The 19,221-nt window shown below is 44.6% G+C and overlaps 1 protein-coding gene across 1 annotated transcript in view; it reads left to right on the top strand.

Moving 5' to 3' along the window:
* The window catches only part of ADK (adenosine kinase), a 333,994-nt gene that overhangs the window by 111,206 nt on the left and 203,567 nt on the right, over positions 1-19,221 (top strand). The window contains exon 5 of the mRNA XM_015414519.1: positions 11,053-11,225. Coding sequence (XP_015270005.1) covers positions 11,053-11,225 — 173 coding nt within the window. The remainder of the gene's footprint in view (positions 1-11,052; positions 11,226-19,221) is intronic.

Below are 19,221 nucleotides of genomic sequence, written 5' to 3'. Positions count from 1 at the left end.
TTCCCCCTCAGGCCTGTTGGCATCAGTTGTGTCTTTCACTACCGATGGTATGATTAGCTCTCTTGTGCCAAACTGCGTGCGTGTTAAGTGCCGTCAGGTCACTTCTGGCTTATGGTAACCCCGTGAATGGATGTCCTCAAGAACAAGGAAAGCCACATTTTCTAGCTAAGAGCTTGTCCATACCACAGGCTCTGCAAGTGTTCAGATTTCTCTGGTGTCACCGTAGCTGTGACTGAAGATTTTGTCCTGGCTGTTCTACCTTGCAAGGGTTTGCTCACTCTGATAAACAGGGGTCAGCCCATGATTTTGAATGGGTTTGGAATGTTAGAATCTCAAGTCTGTATACAATCAGTGTACATCATGCATTTTCAGTTTTTTAAACTGAATCAGTGTACATCATGCATTTTCCTTTTTAAAAACGATTAAACTAGAAATAGGGAAGGTGCTCCAGCCCCCCCCCCCCCTCCGGTCCTTTTCCCAGCTCTGCAGTGTCCTTTTTGAGATACAGGGCTGCCAGAACTGCACACAGTCTTCCAGATGAAGCTTCACCAGGGATCTATACTAGGCCAGTCGTCCCCCCCTCCTGTTTTTTGTGCTCTTCTCACTGCCGCACTTCCCCCCCCCCCCTTTCAGTCCGTCTTCCTCCTTCCGCCTCATTCTGTGCACGGTCCCCTCACAGTGACCCGCCTTTCCCACGTTCCATTTAATTTGCATAAATTTGATATTAATGCTATCACTTTAAAAGCTCCGGAAAAATGTATTTTTAAGAAATTGATATCATCCGTGTCTCTCTGTCAGACTCTCAGCTTAGCATACCTCACAAAGGCACCTTTCTGAATGAGGCTAAATTGTGGGGTTTCTGAACTGTATATCAATTTCAAGTTCGTCAAAAGAATAAAGTCTAATAGTTCAATGGAATGATTTCATTGGAGACTTTGGGGCAACAATAAAGGATTACTTCTTCGGTGTGTATTGCTGCTACATGTTTAAGCTATCTACTGTTGGGCAATGTGTGGTGAATTCTCAGCAGCGGCTGGAGATCGGCTGGTTTAAAGAGTCTTTTGCCTTAAATGCTTTCTTGCCTCCAGTAATGGAGTGCTGTTAAGCTCTGAGTGCTCTGTCATATTTTCAGGGTTTTATGGCAGAAGCAGGTAACAGACTGGCACACTGGCAGAGCACATTGGCAGGTAGACTGAAAGCAACGTAAAACACAGAGACAGCTATATACAACGCTACCCCCACCCCCCAGTGTTTTTCTGGATGAAACAATCTGCCGAATGCGCCGGTCTTCTGGAACTGGGAAGGGAGCGGAAGCGGACCCTGATGCCAGCCCTGCTTGAAATGGCAGTGGCAGGGGAAATGGGCCAGATGTTCTAGTCTCAGCAAACAGCTTGTTGTGACTGTGCAAAAATCTCTCTGTTGCTTTGATCACCACTCACTTCGAAAGAAGAGATGATTGAATAGAGGCTGTCAAAGTTAATGTGCTCAGTAAACTTTCAGCTGACCCTTTGGCACCTGTTTTAGATACTGTTGGAGATAAAAGCTGATAAGCAGATGCTTACTGCTGTAGAAGGCGCTTTAAAAAATCACCCGACAGATAAGAGCAATCCCAACTCAGAGTCCTCTGTCGCGCCATTCGTATGTCAGTTTACGTGAAACTGGAATGAACCATGGCTATCCAATCTGGAAAAGTGGCCTTCCTCATCAGTGTAATGGGCAGCCAGTGGCAGTTAGAACCTGCCACTACCAGATATAGTGGAAGTCTTAACACTTCAAAATATTAATAAAATAAGCTTCAATCAATAATTTGTCTCAGTCGTGTGATGTTTAAGCACTGTATGCGTGCGTTCAGACGCAGCGTTTCAGCCGGCATAAACTGTACCGGTTGGAACCGGTGCAGTTTATGCCGGCTGAAACGCGATCACACTCACCTCCATTTTGCGGATCTCATCGCTGTATGCCCGCTCACACGCTGCGGGCGTCGGCTTTTTTTTTTAACTCAGTTTGAGCATGCGCATAGGCAGCCATTCACAGAATGGCGATCTTTGCGCATGCTCAAAACACCCCATATTACATTTAAACTTTAAAGGTAAGGACTTACCTTTAAAGTTTAAAGACCAAACTGGCCTCCCTTAAGTCCCGGACTCCTCCAAAACACTACACTAAGGGCTTTAAAAAACAAAACAAAAAAAACCACACTCAGGGCGAAGCTTCGCCCAAGCGCATATTGCTTAGTTAAAAAAAATGGCGGGGGGAAATCGGAAGCCTCAGGCTTCCGAACGGAAGTGGCTAGGCACCGGTGGAGAGCGATCAGACGGAGGGGTACATCGATAGCAACCGTTGTACTCAGGATACCACCACTTGGGGACCTAGTGGCAGAGTACAACGGTTTAAAGGGCTTTACAACGGTTAGGGACGGGAGGCAGATGTTTGCCATCTGAACGCCGGTAAGTACACAGGTTGGAACCGGCACCTATTCCGTTGTAAAGCCCCCATTTGAACGCACCCTATGTGTGTTCATATGTGCAGACAAAGAGTGCTTTGAGGGCTGTGTGTATTCCAAATGTCAAATCATTTTTACAGAATCGCCAATTACCAGCATGGACAACCACTTTATTATTACTTCTTTAAAAATAAGAGTCCCTGTGTTCCATTTGAATGATAGTACCACCATGCAGGCATCTTTGGGCTGAAGGTGTCAGACTTTGACAGATGTATCAAGATTGTACATAAGAGGATCGTGACAGCAATTATCCAGCTGTGCAAACAGAGGAACTTTTTCCAGCATTCTGTCACTCTACAGTCTGAAAGTTCTGCACATTATCAAACCAAGATATATGTGTTTTTCTCTGTGTTTGTGTGTGTGTGTGTGTGTGTGAAGGACAAGTGTTAGTAGAGCTGTGTGTATGAGAGAGCATTCATATTGATCAAGTCCACTGCTATTTACAAAATGCAGAAACGTTTTCTACATTTTGAATTCTGTCTCTCTATAATCCACAGAATGCCTTCCTTGAGTGACTTGCTGTGTGTGTATTTTAATATCTCTGATAGGTTCACATGGTTTTCTGTGATGCCTGAGTTCCACCATTGTCATAAACCATTGTGTGTTTGCTTTGGTTTGTCCTGCTTTGAGCACTGTCAAAACAATGGATGGTAATGCACACCAGATTACTGAACCATTTGACAAAGTACCGAGATAACAAACATCGGGGTAAGGTGCTGATAATAAAATGGCATCTAGGTCACATAGTTGATGAACAGATTACTGAAACAGAGTCTATGACATGCTCCTAAAACCTAAGTACACAGTTTAAGTTTAGCCCCAGTTGAAATTAAATCTGCCCTTCTGCAGTAGGGCACATGTGATTGTGTTAATTTCCTTTTGAAAAACCATGAATATCGTAGGATCAAAAACCCTTCCATTTAAGAGAAGAGTTAATAAATGTCTATACTGCCCCATATTCCCTTGGTCTTTCAGCCCCCAGCGGTCTTTCTCTGCTGGCAGAGATCAGTGTTGAAAGAAGGGTCAGTGATACGTCAGACTTTACTAAGATATATGCTTTTGAATTATAAACCCTTAATGCCGACAATCAGCCTTTTTGCAAATGTTATTTTATAGAGTGCCATGTTGTGCATATTTGTTGTTGTTGTTCAGTCGCACAGTGGAGTCTGACTCTTTGCGACCCCATGGACCACATCACGCCAGGCCCTCCTGTCTTCCGTCGTGCTCCAGAGTTTGCTTAATTTCATGTTGGTTGCATCGATAACACCATCTAACCATCTCCTCCTTTGCCGTCCCCTTCTTCTTTGACCTTCAATCTTCCCCAGCATCAGGGTCTTCTCCAGTGAGTGCTCCCTTCTCATTGGGTGGCCAAAGTATTTGAGCTTCAGCTTCAGTATCTGGCCTTCCAGGAAACAGTGAGGGTTGACTTTGTCTGTCTGTCTGTCTGTCTGTCAGACTGACTTGATCTCCTTGCAGTCCAGGGGACTCTCTAGAGTCTTCTCCAGCACCATAATTCAAAAGCATCTATTCTTCGGCGCTCGGCCTTCCTTATGGTCCAACTCTCGCAGCCATACAGTACTACTGGGAATACCATTGCTTTGACCATACAGACTTTTGTTGACAGTGTGATGTCTCTACTTTTTATTATGCTGTCTATGTTTGCCATCGCTTTCCTGATGTCTGCATATTTTACCAGACATAAAACCAGCAAACTAACTATTCATCCGACCTGCTACAAAAGCCAATTTTCTGAATGTTTATTCATAAATGTGAGATTTATCTCTTCCTTTTTCTTGCTGACTTCTGTGTCATAATACCCCCCCCCCGTCTTATGCAGCTACCACACTAGACTGTTTTTCCCTCTGAATCAAGTGAAAACATCTATCTAGTGCATTTCTATTCCTCCAGGGAGTGTAGGGGGGGGGCGTATGTGGTTCTCCCTTTCCCATTTTTATCCTCACAACAACCTTGCAGAGTTGATTAGGGGAGATGGTCTGGGTGGCCCAAAGTCACACTTCAAACCCAGGCCTCTGGTACTCTTAACTACTATGCTGCCACTCACAGGGGAAACGGGGGGTCATTTGGTGCTCCCACAATGTCCTAAGCTTTAAGCTGGTTTGTTTGCAATATGTCTAAATCACTTTTAAGCCAAAACAGCTCTCAACATGTTGTCCCTAAACTATAAACGAAGAAGGTGAAAGACTTGAAGGAAAATGTGGGTGCCTGAAAACGAGGCTGTGAGCAAGAATGCTTACTGCTGCCAGCATATAGAACATGACTGTGGCCTATGTAGCCCAAGAGCAGCGGCATAACTTCCAGTTTCCCTTTAATTCTTCTCTTAAACTGAAGCCTTTTCCATCCCAAAAAGCCAGTGTGGTGCAGCGATTAAAGAGCAACAGACTCTAATCTGGAGACCCGGGTTCTATTCAGCACTCCTTCACCTGAAGCCAGCTAGGTGACCTTGGGTCAGTCATGGCTGTTTCAGAACTCTCTCAGCCCCCCTCCCCCCCAATAAGTCTAGCTCGCCACCTAGTGGTGCCTAACACAAAATGAGTTAGAACTTAAGGCTGCCAGACAATCTCTGGATCTCCTGGCTATACTACACACAATGCCATACTATAATAATTATTATTATTCCCAGAACTACATCCTTTTTTCATGTCCCCATCCATTTCAGTAGTGAGAGAGTGAAGTTATTCCCGTAGCTGGAAACTGGAACAACTTGAATGCCTGCATTTCCCATTTCTCACAATCTTTCTTCTTGGAGACAGAGGTAGAGACCTTGGGGAACCTCTTTCCTTTCTTTCACATTTGCTGCTTGGGATGCATTAACAGAAGCATTGTGTCCAGATCACGGGAGGGAGTAGTCCTGCTCTATTCTGCTATGGTCAGGCCTCACCTGGAGTACTGTGTCCAGTTTTGGGCACCACATTTTAGAAAGGATGTTGACAAGCTCAAGCGTGTCCAGAGGAGGGCAACCAGACTGGTGAGGGGGATGGAATCCAAGTCTTACGAGGAAAGGCTGAAAGAGTTGGGTCTGTTTAGCCTGGGAAAGAGAAGTCTTAGAGGGGACATGATTGCAGTCTTCAAGTATTTGAAGGGCTGTCATGTAGAAGATGGAAGAGATCTATTCTCTCTTGCTCCGGATTGCAAGACTAGATCTAATGGGCGGAAATTACAAGGGAGTCGATACTGGCTAAATATCAAGAGAAACTTTCTAACGGTAAGAGTGGTTGAGCAGTGGAACAGTCTGCCTCGGAAGGTGGTGGATGCTCCTTTGCTGGACGTTTTCAAGTGGAGGCGGGAGGACCATCTTGTGGATATGTTGTAGGGCTATCTTTTGGCTAAGCTCCTGCAGAGTGGAAGGGAGTTGGACTAGATGACCTGCAAGATCCCTTCCAACTCTTAACATTCTATGATTCTATGAGTGCATCACTTTCTAGAGCAGGGGTCCCCGTGGGCACCGTGATGCAGGGCAAGGGGCTAGACTGTGGATGAAGGAAGCAGCAGGGGGAGGAGAGTCCGGTTGAATATGTAAAAATCCATCTTAGGGTCAGTGATAGTGGTTGAGAGAGCAAGAGAGTACTTTTCTGCAAGCAGTACATCTGCACAGTGCAGTTCACTTGGTCTCCTTTGTAAGATGATGAGGATTTATTTTATTTTATCCCACTTTTCTTCCAAGAAGCAGTGTACTTGGTCTTGCCCCACTTCCCTGGGGCATAGGGAGGCCAAATGCCCAGTGGGGCCAAATGCCCGGGGGGGGGGGGACGACCAAGTGGGAGGTTCTCCTCGGGGAAACCTCATTGAGGATCCCTGGTGGGCCATGTGTCAGCTTGGAGCACCCGGCCCAGACGTACATTAGTGGCTTGCCCTCGTAGTTCTTAAAGGGGTCAGTAACCCTAATCTGTGAGAGAGGCCAGACCTGTGAGTTGGGGCAAGTCTTTCCACCCGCCTGAGACATTACAGAAAAGGATGAATTAAAGGCTGATGAGGATCCAGAGCTACTCTTTAGCAAGACCTTAAAGGAGAGAGCAAGAAGGGGTTCAGCTCACCCCCCCCCCCTCAAGTCTGAGCCCACCCTTCCCTGCAACTGATGTGCTTCATTACAGCAGGGTATACACTTCTAAAATAATTAAATCTATATGTTCGGCTACAATGTTCAGACTTCAGTCCTTATTCCAATGGCTCATCCAGAAGGAAGACTTTTGTGGTGGTTCTGAGCTAGTAAACTTTGGCTCAGATTATGTGTTTGAAAAACGCTGGTGCTAGAAGTAGTGCTAGTAAGAAGCACTGGGGTTTTGGGAAGGGTTACATTTCTCACAGTTTTTCAGATGTCTTAACTTCCTTCAGTATGACGACACGTGTAATGTTTTTGGCCAGTTAAAAAACTCCATCTTTCACAGTGAGGAATGCAAAGAGCAGGGAGTAGGTGTGTAGCGCAACATACATACGTGAAGCTTCCCCCAATGTATGGGATGCACGGTTGAAGCATGCAGAAAGAAGGCAGCACCCCTGCATGAGTTCTCAGTGCATAGTGCTGCAGAGAATAATTATGCCATTCTAGTGTGTATCAGAGGAAATAGTACCCACTCATCTTGAAAGGGGGCATTTGGCTTAGAATCTTATCAAATTGAAGAGTTCGCAAGTAAAAAGGAAGCACATTATCCCTCTCATCAGCTTAGCTGCATTATGCACAGAATGAAGCATCTTTAGCTTCTAAAAATAATGGAGCGCTGACGAAACATGTGTTTAAACTCATTCGCTTAACCTTTCTGCAACCCACGGGTACCGCACTAATGCTGATTTGAAATGGAGACATGATCATTTATTTTAATCTCTTATTAGAAAACAATTATAACTAGTTTTTTAGCATACTGGTAAATTGATCTAGCCCTTAATTCATAGTGTAGACTGACTGGATGAACTGAGTGACTGCAGTTGGAAGGAACGGATGATGATGATGCCAGTTGGCCGACTCATCCCTGACAGCTTTAGGCTCCTTCTTGTTTCACTAACAGGCCCCCCCCCCCCCCCAGCGCTGTCTGTTCTGTCTCACCATTCTGTCCGGCTTTCCTGCTTTAAACTTTTAAACTGTTTCAACTCTTAACTTTTAAAAGGAAGCGATTGACTGTCAGACCCCACAGCAGGCAATGAAGTACACACTTGCAGGAAGGTTTTACTTTATTGAAGCCATGAAGCACTTAGAACAGATTCTCTGTTCAGAATAACAAGATGAGCGTTTGGCAGATAGGTTAAAGCAAATTCATAATTGCACTAGCCAATAGGTATGATTCCCGCTCCCACTTAGAAGGCGCCCAGCGCGCCCAAACCCTGAGAAGCAATGGTTTTATACAGTTAAACAACATAAGCAATTCCCACACTCTAGATTCATTACAGACTAAGCAGAAGCCTCTTGCTGCGCCCCACCTGTGGCCTTGGGTTGGTAAGGTTCCATCAAAGCAACACTAGCGTACAGTAGAGGAGATGAGCACATGGGGGTGAGGGTGGACATGCGTACAACAGTTAACTACCGTTACCAGGGCAATAGGGGTTTTGGATAATCAAGGGGGGGGGGAAGGCATACATTGCATCACATTAAAGACTCATTGGCAGCTTGCTGACCTTGACTGGTGCTGTCCAGATATTTTTAGAGGTATTACTCATCTATTTAGCGGCACCATTTGGCTAGGTTTTTAAAAGTTAAAAAGTTGAACATTTTTAAAGCACCATGTTTAAGAGGCCCTGCTACTGTTACCGTGTTAGGATTTTTCCTTCTTTTAAAAGCTCTTCTCCCTATGGATCCAAAATGGCACTCATAATTATTCAAAAACAAAAAATAAAGAATCAGTTCTGTGGGCAAGTCATCTGCCAGCAACTCCCCTCTTGCAAGTTCTCAAATACAAGTCTGTTTTGCATAGTCTTTGAGATACCATGAGGGTTGGTACCTCTCTGACTGCTTCTGTTGTGCTGTTCCATAACACGGGGCAGCCACAATTAAAAAAAAAACCAGGTCAGCCACAACCAGTTCTTATCGTTTTATACCTTAACTAATAGATCTTGCTGAGATGAACAGAGTTGTTGCACTGGCTCATATGAGAAGAGACAAACATACAGATTTGAGGGTCCCACGTCATGAAGTCCTTTAAAGGTCAAAGCCAGCTCATTAAATTGAACCTCGTAACAAATGACAACTGTATAAAGATTTCAAAACTGGAAGTTCCTGAGTTAAGCAGCTGACCAAATTCAATAGTTGGCTGCCACATTTTTAACTACTAGTAGTATTGAATTTATTTTCAAGGGCAGCCGCAAATAGGGCATGTTAAAGTAGTCTAAAGGTTACCAAAACGAGTCTGAGAAAGACTCCTCACTAAATGCAGCTGGAAGAATCTGTACTGCCATATTTATCTGTCATGCCAATCAAAGGGCTGGTTCCAGTAGAACCCCCAAGAGTGCTATAGAAATCCTCGTCTGAGCCAAAATGAGTAGCATACTTCATCTCAGTTTCCTTATCATTGCCTCTGTTTGATCTGGATACAGCTTCAACATGTTCTCCCTCAGCCACTTGACTACAATATCAAGGCACAGGCTCAACCATGAGATGACAACTTCTGCTGGCTTATTTAACAAGACATGTATTCCATTATATTTCAGTGCTTAAGTGAGATAAGGCATTCTGATCTGTGTTCACCTTTCCTGTCCCCTTTGAAAATGGGTGAAGGGGTCCAGGTAGTACATGATACATTGAACTGTATCCTGAATGTATATACCAGAATTCATCCCAATACCTCAACATTCAGGGGAGATAGGATGTCATAAACAAATAAGTAAATGGAATGCTAAGTAGACTAAACCAAAGATCTCATTTTGAATGAACAGCAATAGTAAGAACAGGATTATCCATCCATTTTCAAATAAATAGAATTTGTTTGCAAAGAGGTAGTCTCCATTATTTTCTGTAGATTTTGTGTAAGGTCTAGGAGTGCTTGGAGGATTATATCCATGTTATTTCTATTAAGTATTAACGGTCTCTGTGTTTTTTCCTCTCATTGTACCTTTGCACTCTCCTCTTGGCTATGTCACTGAAAGGCTGCTTAAAACCATTCCCCCTTTATAGAGCGTTTTTCTCCCACCTGTACTGAAGGCAGGTTATAATTACAATAAAACTATACACAGCTCAAAGTCCACAAAAGCTCACAAATGTATGTAATCAAAAATTACACAGCAGTTTCAAAAGCCCACCTTAATAGTTTTGCATTGTATAACTTGTGGGATCTCAAAGCTGAAGCCTTTCTACCAACTTCTGGAAGGCTATTCCATAAAATATTCCACGCACAAAAAACTATCTAGCAGTGACCATCCTAATTTCATTACAGAGGTGGGGGAGAATTGGTGTTGGTGGGTTGCAGGTATTTTGACACTTTGTGCCACAGGCAAATTTTAAAAAAATCAGTTTCATTGATGGATAGTAGGGGGAAGTGCCATCACATCGCAGCTGGCTGATGGCAACCCCCCGTAGGGCTCTTAAGGCAAGAGGCATCCACAGGGAGTTTGCCGTTGCCATGGCCTGCCTCTGTGTAGCAACCCTGGTGTTCCTGGGTGGCCTTCGATCCAAGTACTCGCCAGGGCTGACTTTGCTTAGCTTCCAGGATTCAACGTGGTCAGGCTAGCCTGGGCCATCCAGGTCAGGGCATTTCATGGATTAGCAGTCCTTAATTAAAACGGCTTTTGAGCTAACTGAACCGCTGGTTCTGCTTTATAGGAATGTAGTACTCATTTGCTGTAGATGTGTTGACATCATGTAAAATTGGTGGCATTCTACACTTTTGTTGTTGTTCAGTCGCACAGTCGAGTCCGACTCATCGCGACCCCATGGACCAGATCACGCCAGGCCTTCCAGTCTTCCGCCGTCCTCTGACGTTTGCTCAATTTCATGTTCGTTGCATCTATGACACTGTCTAACCATCCCCGTCCCCGTCTTCTTTGACCTTCAATCTTTCCCAGCATCAGGGTCTTCTCCAGGGAGTGCTCCCTTCTCATTGGGTGGCCAAAGTACTTGAGCTTCAGTGTCATTATCTGGCCTTCCAGGAAACAGTCAGGGTTGATTTCTTTTAGGATTGACTGATCTGATCTCCTTGCAGTCCAGGGGACTCTCAAGAGTCTTCTCCAGCACCATAGTTCAAAAGAATCTATTCTTCGGCGCTCGGCCTTCCTTGTAGTCCAACTCTCACAGCCATACTACACAGCATTCTACACAGTACTTTCCTAAACAATATCATTGTGTCTTTATCCTTTCAGTAAGCTAAGACTTGGTTAATGTCAGTCTCATCCTTGTAGAAATGAACGAAAGGGGGAAAAGACTCACTGATACTATTGATTTTATTGTTTAATTGCTGTGTTTGAACATTAATAGTTGTGGTTGTCTGTATGTTACGATGTGCACCCTTTTGGTTACTTTTTGCAGAATATCAAGAAATAGGTAATTAGAAATATGGTTTCATGTATTGTAATCAAACTTGTCTCTCCTGTCTCCACTTGTGTGTTGTCTGCAGTGGATGATCCAGAGCCCTTACAAAGTGGCGACATTCTTTGGGTGCATTGGAACAGACAGATTTGGCGAGATCCTAAAGAAGAAAGCCGAAGAAGCCCACGTGGATGCCCATTATTATGAACAGAGTGAAGAGCCGACTGGAACGTGTGCTGCCTGCATCACAAGCGACAACAGGTCAAATGGCTTCTTTTGCTGGGAGCCCTTAGGGCAAGGATGGGAAGGGGGACCAGAAGCTAGTCTGTGGGCTCTCAGAGTGCATCTGTGAGAAAGGGGTGATTAGAAGCCCGCCCCGTCTCTACTGGTCTTGTTGAAAATCCCTCTCACTGCCTGCTGGTCCCCATCGTCGCCTTTTTGCTTCCGCCCAGCTGATCAGTCCAGGCGTGTTGCCATGTGCACCCTGCCCTCTGCGTCTTTTCCTCATTGCTCTTGCTAGAGGGCTCACTGGGCTTTTAATGCTTCAGCTGGCGCCATGTAGGGCAGGTGTTCGAGACCCAGTGCCCTGTCATTGCTGCAGAGCGGACTTCCCGCTCAGAGAGTGCCTGCTTTGAATTTCCCCCTGCCACAAGCTTGCTAAGTGGCCTTGTGCATACCCCCTCTCTCAGCCTAAAGCAGTACGGGGACAACGATACTGGCGGCAGCCAGACAGTGTCGCTGAAGTGCCCTGAACGCTTGAAAGCCCCATGTCAGTTGGGAATAATTGCCACTAGGTAGCGGGATGCGGAAGGAAGAGGCCATTGCACCCTGACCCCCCTGGGGTGTGGTTCGGTGGGCAGGAGATGGCGAAGGAGTCCGGGGAGGTGAAATTGTGTCCTGATAAGGAGGTGAGAAGCAGGCAAAAAGGAAGACCCCTCCCGTCCTCCCCTGGGGTGAGCAGCTCAGGCAGCAGCCTTCCAGAGGGTGGCTTTTGGTTCTGAAACCACACCAGGCGTTGCCAGGGTAAGGAACAGTAAACATTTCCAAATGAGCTTTTCATCAAAAGGCAGCGTTAATTAAACGTGTACCCCTGGATCTGGTGTTTTTGTTTGTTTAACAAGCGTTTAGTTGCCTCTTGCTCTCAAAAGTTGCACTCTGCAGAGAGGGATCCTTGGGAGACTTCTGAGTATCAGAGATTCCAGGCAGTCGGTAGTGTCTGTAGCCCGTGGGCACAGGCCTTCCAGCCGCTCACAACGCGAGGATGGCTTTGAACACATTGAAAGGGCTGACTACAAAGGCCGCTGTATGGAAGTGATGGCTTTGCAGAGGCGAGGTGGAGTGGGAGAAGGAGCTCCTTCATCTGCCAGCAAGAAAAGGGAGCCCCTCTCAGTCTGACGCCGGCATCCATTGACGGGAGAAGAAAAAAACTAACGGTTAAACTCTGTTACAAAGGGAGTTGCCTGAAGGGGAACGTTTTCGAAATAAAGGAAGTGTCATATGCAGGGAGTAGTTTATGATATTGTTCTCTTGTAGCTGCTAATGAAAGCTGTACATCGATTCTGTGTTGTGCTGCGTTTTCCGAGGCAGGCAGCCATCTGTATGGCTTGTTTGGCGCTGTATTGTGTGAACTAGGAAGATGGAATTCTCAGGCTGGTTTTCCAGAACGCCATCTGCTAGCCAGCCTCTCAAACTAGGTTTCTGTTAATGAAATAAATGCACTGGAGTTGATATGTTGGATATGGCACCTGAGTTGAGCAATCAAAACTACTCTTTAACACAAGTTAATGTAACGTAGCCCAGCCCTAGGTTTCCTTGGGAGTGGGGCTTGTTGATTTCAATGGGAAATGCCTCCAACGAAGGGACTGCAGCTCTAGAGCAAATTCATGCAGCAGCTTTCTTCTACCACATTACGATTAGTTCCTGTAACTGTGTTCAGTATGTCAACTCTTTTGTTTCATAGCATCACCATATTGGTGGTTGGCTGAGGCCTTTTATTCTTTATTAGAGGGTTCTTTCAATTTAGAATATATTTCTGTCCCGCCTTTTGATGCTAACAGATCTACAAAGCAGCTTAAAGCAAAATTGAAATCAAACGATAATGTTAAACAAAACTAATGAACCACCACACAACACACTAGATACCAGTTGGTACACAAATGGTTCCAGCTGGTACACAAATGTAATACTGGCCGGCACACAAATGTGACAGTTTGAAAACTCGTCACCATAATCAATTCACATCATGCTGTTTTAGCCTGATTTTGAAAGCAGAATGGGGCAAAACTAAATGGGCTTTCTTGGGGAAGGAATTTCACAGCTTCAGTGCCACCACTGAGAAAGCCCTGTGTCATCTAGCCATCCGGGATTTAAAAAAAAATGCCAGTGTAAAAATATATTTCATTACTCAGTTAAAATTGCCCAAATTCCCACGGCATTTCGCCAAGAGGCTTCTTTGGGGGAATCTGTTCGTCTTGCAGTGATCCTTCAAAAAGAGTTCAAGATCGGTAGCCGTCCACCATACCCTAGTGGTCACCCAGCACAAGCCTTCTTTGGATTAGGAATAACCCAGACTAACCCAAACTTGTCAGAATTTGGAAGCTAAACGGGATTAGTTTTAGGCTGCGGTCACACGTGCTAAATAATCCACTTTCCGCGCACTTTCAGCGCACTTTCCAGCTGGGTTTTTACTGCGTGAACTGGCAGGATCCAGTTGGGAAGTGCATTGAAAGTGGATTGAAAGTGGATTATTTAGTGTGTGTGACGGCAGCCCTAGTTACATATATCAAGCCTTTATTACAGTCATAGACCAGTATAATAGATAACAAATAAGTACAGATAAGGAAGCAATAAAATTCTAAAATATTATAGGATCTAGAATTATAAATAAGAGCTAAAAATTTTAAAGTACAGACATGATAAAATCAATATTAAGATCAGAAATTAGATTTAGGCCTATCTGTACTTTATTTCTTTCCTAGTTTGGTATGCCAACCTACCAAATTTGGCAACCATCCTAATCAGCTTTTGGTTATCCCCTGCCAGCATAGTTGACAAAAGTATGCTTCTATTACGACCTGGAAAGGAGTTAACTATAGGCTTGATCAAAACTTCCCTAATATTTTGATATAAAATACAGTCAAAAATTACATGTTCCAATGTTTTGTCAGTTCCCAAGCCACATATACAACTTTTCCTCTGTGATCTAGTATATCTGGCCTCCATTATGGCTGAGGGTAAGGCGTTGTATCTTAATAGGGTAAAAATTCTTCTATGGTTGCAAATATCTAAATATTTGATGTAAGATCTCAAAGTTATCTTGTTAAGTGTACTTATATCAATTACAGGGCTCCTAATCCTGCTCACATCCATCTGTCGTTCAACATCTAATATTCTTTGTTTTAGAACTGATCTAGCCTGCTCATGTCCCAAAGACAGAATAAATTGTTTTGAAAAACCATAACAGACCAGTTTATCTTCTATCTGTTTCCGCCATAAAGGAACAAAGTTGTCTTGCATCATAGTATGGGAAAGGCCAGTAGATAAGAAAATCAGTTTTAACCAATAATGAAATGCAGCAATCCACAATCTTGCCTCCACCGTGACCAGGCCAGCCTCTAAGCGGATTGCAGCATTTGAAACACTTGTTGGGACAGCCCTAGTTAGTACTTGGATGGGTGACCACCAAGGTAGTCTTGGGTTGCTATGCAGAGGAAGGCAATGGCAAACCGTCTCTGAGCTTCTCATGCCTTGAAGACTCCATGAATGGGCACCATGAGTTGGTTGCAACTTGGTGGCACTTGTCGGTGATGATCAGTGTTCCCTCTAAGCTCCACAGTGTTGTGAGTAGAAATTCTACCTCGTGAGCTAAAGAAACTAGTAGCGTTAAAGTTGTGAGCGAGTATACATTTGACTGTCACGTAAATTGGTTTTTTAGAAGGAGGTGCCACCATCCAAAAAACCAAAATCTTCTGAGCAGATGCTCTCAAATCCCTGAGCTGCCTATTAAGCTTTTGTGCGCCAGCACTGCCTGGCACAGCTTAGAGGTAACTGTGGCGATGAGATGACGATGATTTACAGGAGGAGGTGATCCTTGAGGTTCCCTAGTCCCAAACCACTTAGGGCTTCAGGCAAAGTGATCATTTTAAAGGGGACCAGAAATGATTGAGAACCCAGGGAAACTGTTGCAGAATCGGAGCTGTGCAGCTCACCTGTGCTAGCATCCCCTCTGTGGTTGCATTCTGAACCAAGCTGCAGTTTTCGAACACTTTCGAAGGCACCCCAGTACAACCTTCATTACGACTCTGAAAGTCACCAAGCCATGCGTCTCTGTGGCCAGACTGGTCTTGGGAAGGTTAATGGGAAACAGCTACTCATGGGTGCCTTAGTCTCCAGGCCATCTGTGTTAACCATCACCTGGCTTTGAACTGCAAGGGATCTTTTATCCTTAGTGCAAAAGAAGCAAAATCCAAGGTGAAAGGAACCAACCACAACCCAAATACTGTTCAGCTACTTGTTTTTCAGCTTGCAACAACGAAAATTAAGACAACAAGGTTCATTCCTTCATTTCAACTTTTATTACAGATTCCTCAATTTGAGGATAAGTCCATCCAATTTATGATCGGATTGTGTTTGAATATCGTGTAAGGCAGTAATCAACCTTTGTAATCTCTGAAGCATATTATCCTGTTCTTTTAATGGCAGGGCACCAAAAGATCCTAATAAGCGCTCTTCCATACCCTCAGTTCCACATATGAGCTAGTGGAGAGTCATTTTGGGATGGCAGCTTTTCAGAGTTGCAAAAATGCATTTGATTATTCATCTGCTCAGTATCCCTCTTAGGTACTGGCTCTGAAGACGTGAGATCAATAAGCAATTCATGGTCTTCATTTGTTTGACTTGACTTAGGGACATGTTCTCCTCTATTCTTCCTTGTCCTTCAAGAGGGAATTAGATAAGCATATGGAGCAGAAGTCAATCAGTGGCTATTAGCCACAAGGTATAGATAGGAACTCTCGGTCTGGGGCAAGTGATGCACTGTATTCTTGGTGCTGGGGGGGGGGCAACAGTGGGAGGGCTTCTAGTGTCCTGGCCCCACCGCTGGACCTCCTGATGGCCCCTGGTATTTTTGGCCAGGTTTTATCAGATCCCTGAAGCTAAGCACTCCTCCACTTGCACCTGCTGGATGACCTTGGGCAAGCCATAGTTCTGGCACAGCTGTTCTTGAAAGAGAGCAGTTTCTGTCAGAGCTCTCTCAGCCCCACCTACCTCATGGGGTGTCTGTTGTGTGGAGGGGAAGGGAAAGGAGTTTGTAAGCCGCTCTGAGACTCCTCTGGGTAGTGAAGGGTGGGGTATAAATCCAATCTCCTCCTCCTCCTCCTCCTCTTCTTCCTCTTCTTCTTCTTCTTCTTCTTCCTCCTCTTCCTCTCCTTCTCCTCCTTCTTCTTCCTCTTCCTCCTCCTCCTCCTCTTCTCCTCCTCCTCCTCCTCCTCCTCTTCTTCTTCTTCTTCTTCTTCTCCTCCTCCTCCTCCTCCTCCTCCTGCCTGATGATAAAGGAGCTGGAGGGCAAATCCCACTCTTCTCCTGCGTGAACTGTGGCACACTCCCAGCAAGAGTGGAGCCTGACTGGTTAAATGGGGCTTAGATTGAAATTTGGTAGCACATGAAGAATACCTCTAGCTTTCCGAAAGCTTATGGATATATGGATTAACGCTGTTTTATTCATGTCTCCACCAAGGCACTGATTCATTGTTTGACTGCCAGTAATGAATTTAGTTTATCTAGGGACTGACTTAAAAAATTGGAAGAAAATGCTGTTTTTTGCTTAACTTCCTTGTTCCTTGCACTTGTAAATTATGCATTTATTGCCTTGACTCTTGGCAGAATGAATCCATCTCTGTTCCCTTTCTTATTGCCCTTCGGCTTTGCTGGGTCATTACATGTTAAATTAACTTGAATAGGCAGAAGTGGCCACTATGTTGTTGAAAAGATCCCTATTTTTTTTTTTTAAGCTCTGTGCCCTCCCTGTTTTATTTTATATTTATTTATTTATTTATCTTTGGATTTGTATCCCGCCCTCCCCGAAGGCTCAGGGCGGCTCACAAGGGGCACGAGTGCCCAAGTTAAAACACTAAAACAATGCAGAAAATATAAAATACAACAAATATATGCAATATGGAAGGTTTTATCTGCTTGGGTTCAGTCGGACCTGTTGTCTGGAGTATCTCAATTTCCCTGAGTGTGGAATTTCATATTTATTTATTTATTTATTTATATTTAAATTTATACCCCGCCCTACCCCGGAGGCTCAGGGCGGCTTACAGGGGACTAAATGTCCGATTAAAACAATACAATATGATTTAAAACAATAAGTTACAATAAAATATGAACAATTTACAACAACATTCCAACAAGTTTCAAACCAGAAGATGGGATCTAGAACCTGAAGCAAGACTCAGGGAGGGTTTTTAAAAAATACAATTAAAAAAAATCAGAAGTTTCTGTGCCGCCTTTCCAGGGAAACCTACCTTTTAGTGTTTAAAAATAAGCACACTCACTCACACTCACATACCATAGGGTTTCTGGTCCTTATGGCCTAAAAACATTCAAGCCGTATCTGTGAGTGTGGAGAGGACAGGGCGTTTTTGCCCCTGTTCAGCCGTGCCTCCTCCTCTTCCTCGTGGCTTCTGGGCTTTCTCCTATTTGTTTTCTGCTGCCCTTGCAGTCAGTTACCCCAAACCACCTTCTGTTGCCAGACACAACTCTGCCGAAATTCTTGCACAAGGCTGCAGTGAAAGCAGGCATACTGATAGTGTTTCTGCAGAACAACCACATTTGCATGTAAAAGTTCGGGTCTCAGAATCTGAGATTTTTAACGGCACTTTTGTTGTTGTTCAGTCGCACGGTCGAGTCCGACTCTTCGTGACCCCATGGACCAGATCACGGCAGGCCTTCTGTTCTTCCGCCGTCCTCTGAGGTTTGCTCAGTTTCATGTTCGTTGCATCTATGACACTGTCTAACCATCTCATCCTTTGCCGTCCCCGTCTTCTTTGACCTCCAATCTTTCCCAGCATCAGGGTCTTCTCCTCCAGGGAGTGCTCCCTGCTCATTGGGTGGCCAAAGTATTTGAGCTTCAGTTTCATTATCTGGCCTTCCAGGGAACAGTCAGGGTTGATTTCTTTTAGGATTGACTGATTTGATCTTCTTGCAGTCCAAGGGACTCTCAAGAGTCTTCTCCAGCACCATAGTTCAAAAGAATCTATTCTTCGGCGCTCGGCCTTCCTTATAGTCCAACTCTCACAGCCATACATGACTACTGGGAATACCATTGCTTTGACCATGCGGACTTTTGTTGGCAGGGTGATGCCTCTACTTTTTATCATGCTGTTTAGGTTCGCCATCGCTTTCTTCCCAAGGAGCAGGCGTCTTTTAATTTCATGGCTGCTATCACAGTCTGTGGTGATCTGGGATCCCAGGAACGTGAAGTCTGTCACTACTTCCACGACTTCCCCTTCTATTTGCCAAGGAGTGATGGGGCCAGATGCCATGATCTTAGTTTTTTTGATGTTGAGCTTCAAGCCCACTTTTGCGCTCTCCTCTTTTATCCTGAGCAAAAGGCTCTTAAGGTCCTCTTCACTTTCTGCCATTAGAGTGGTATCGTCTGCATATCTGAGGTTGTTGATCTTTTCCCCAGCAATCTTAATTCCCGCTTGTGATTCATCCAGGCCAGCATTTCGCATGATGAACTCTGCATATATATATTAAATAAGCAAGGTGACAATATATATCCTTGTCGTACTCCTTTTCCTATGCGAAACCAATCAGTCGTTCCATATCTGGTTCTAACTGTCGCTTCTTGACCCTTATACAGGTTTCTCAAGAGACATGTGAGTCCAACTCTCACAGCAACGGCACTTTGCTCTTGTTGAAAACAGTGATGTGTGTGCTTATCATAGCCTGTATTTTCTCCAGAGGGGTGTTCTGTGAAGGCTGGGAACTGAAGAGCCGTACAGCTATTTCTGTCCATTGATCTGCCATCATTGTTTAACGTGTCTCCTGGTGAAGACTAGAATCTTGGTCTTTTGGAAATTTATTGTTAGTTGTCCAAAAGAGCTCTTCTAAGCCCTACTTCAGAGTAGGATGAAATGGCTGTGTCATCTGCGTATAGTAAGGCGGGTATGGGAACCTATTTCTGTGTGGCCTGGGGGAGTTTGCACCTGTGTTTCATGAGGCCTATCATGGGCCTAATTATAGCTGGGAT

Source organism: Gekko japonicus, unplaced genomic scaffold, assembly GCF_001447785.1.
Source record: "Gekko japonicus isolate JY-2015 unplaced genomic scaffold, Gekko_japonicus_V1.1 scaffold484, whole genome shotgun sequence".
NCBI classification, from domain to species: domain Eukaryota; kingdom Metazoa; phylum Chordata; class Lepidosauria; order Squamata; family Gekkonidae; genus Gekko; species Gekko japonicus.
Note: the sequence above shows the minus strand (reverse complement) of the source record. Positions and strands in the feature narration are given on the sequence as shown.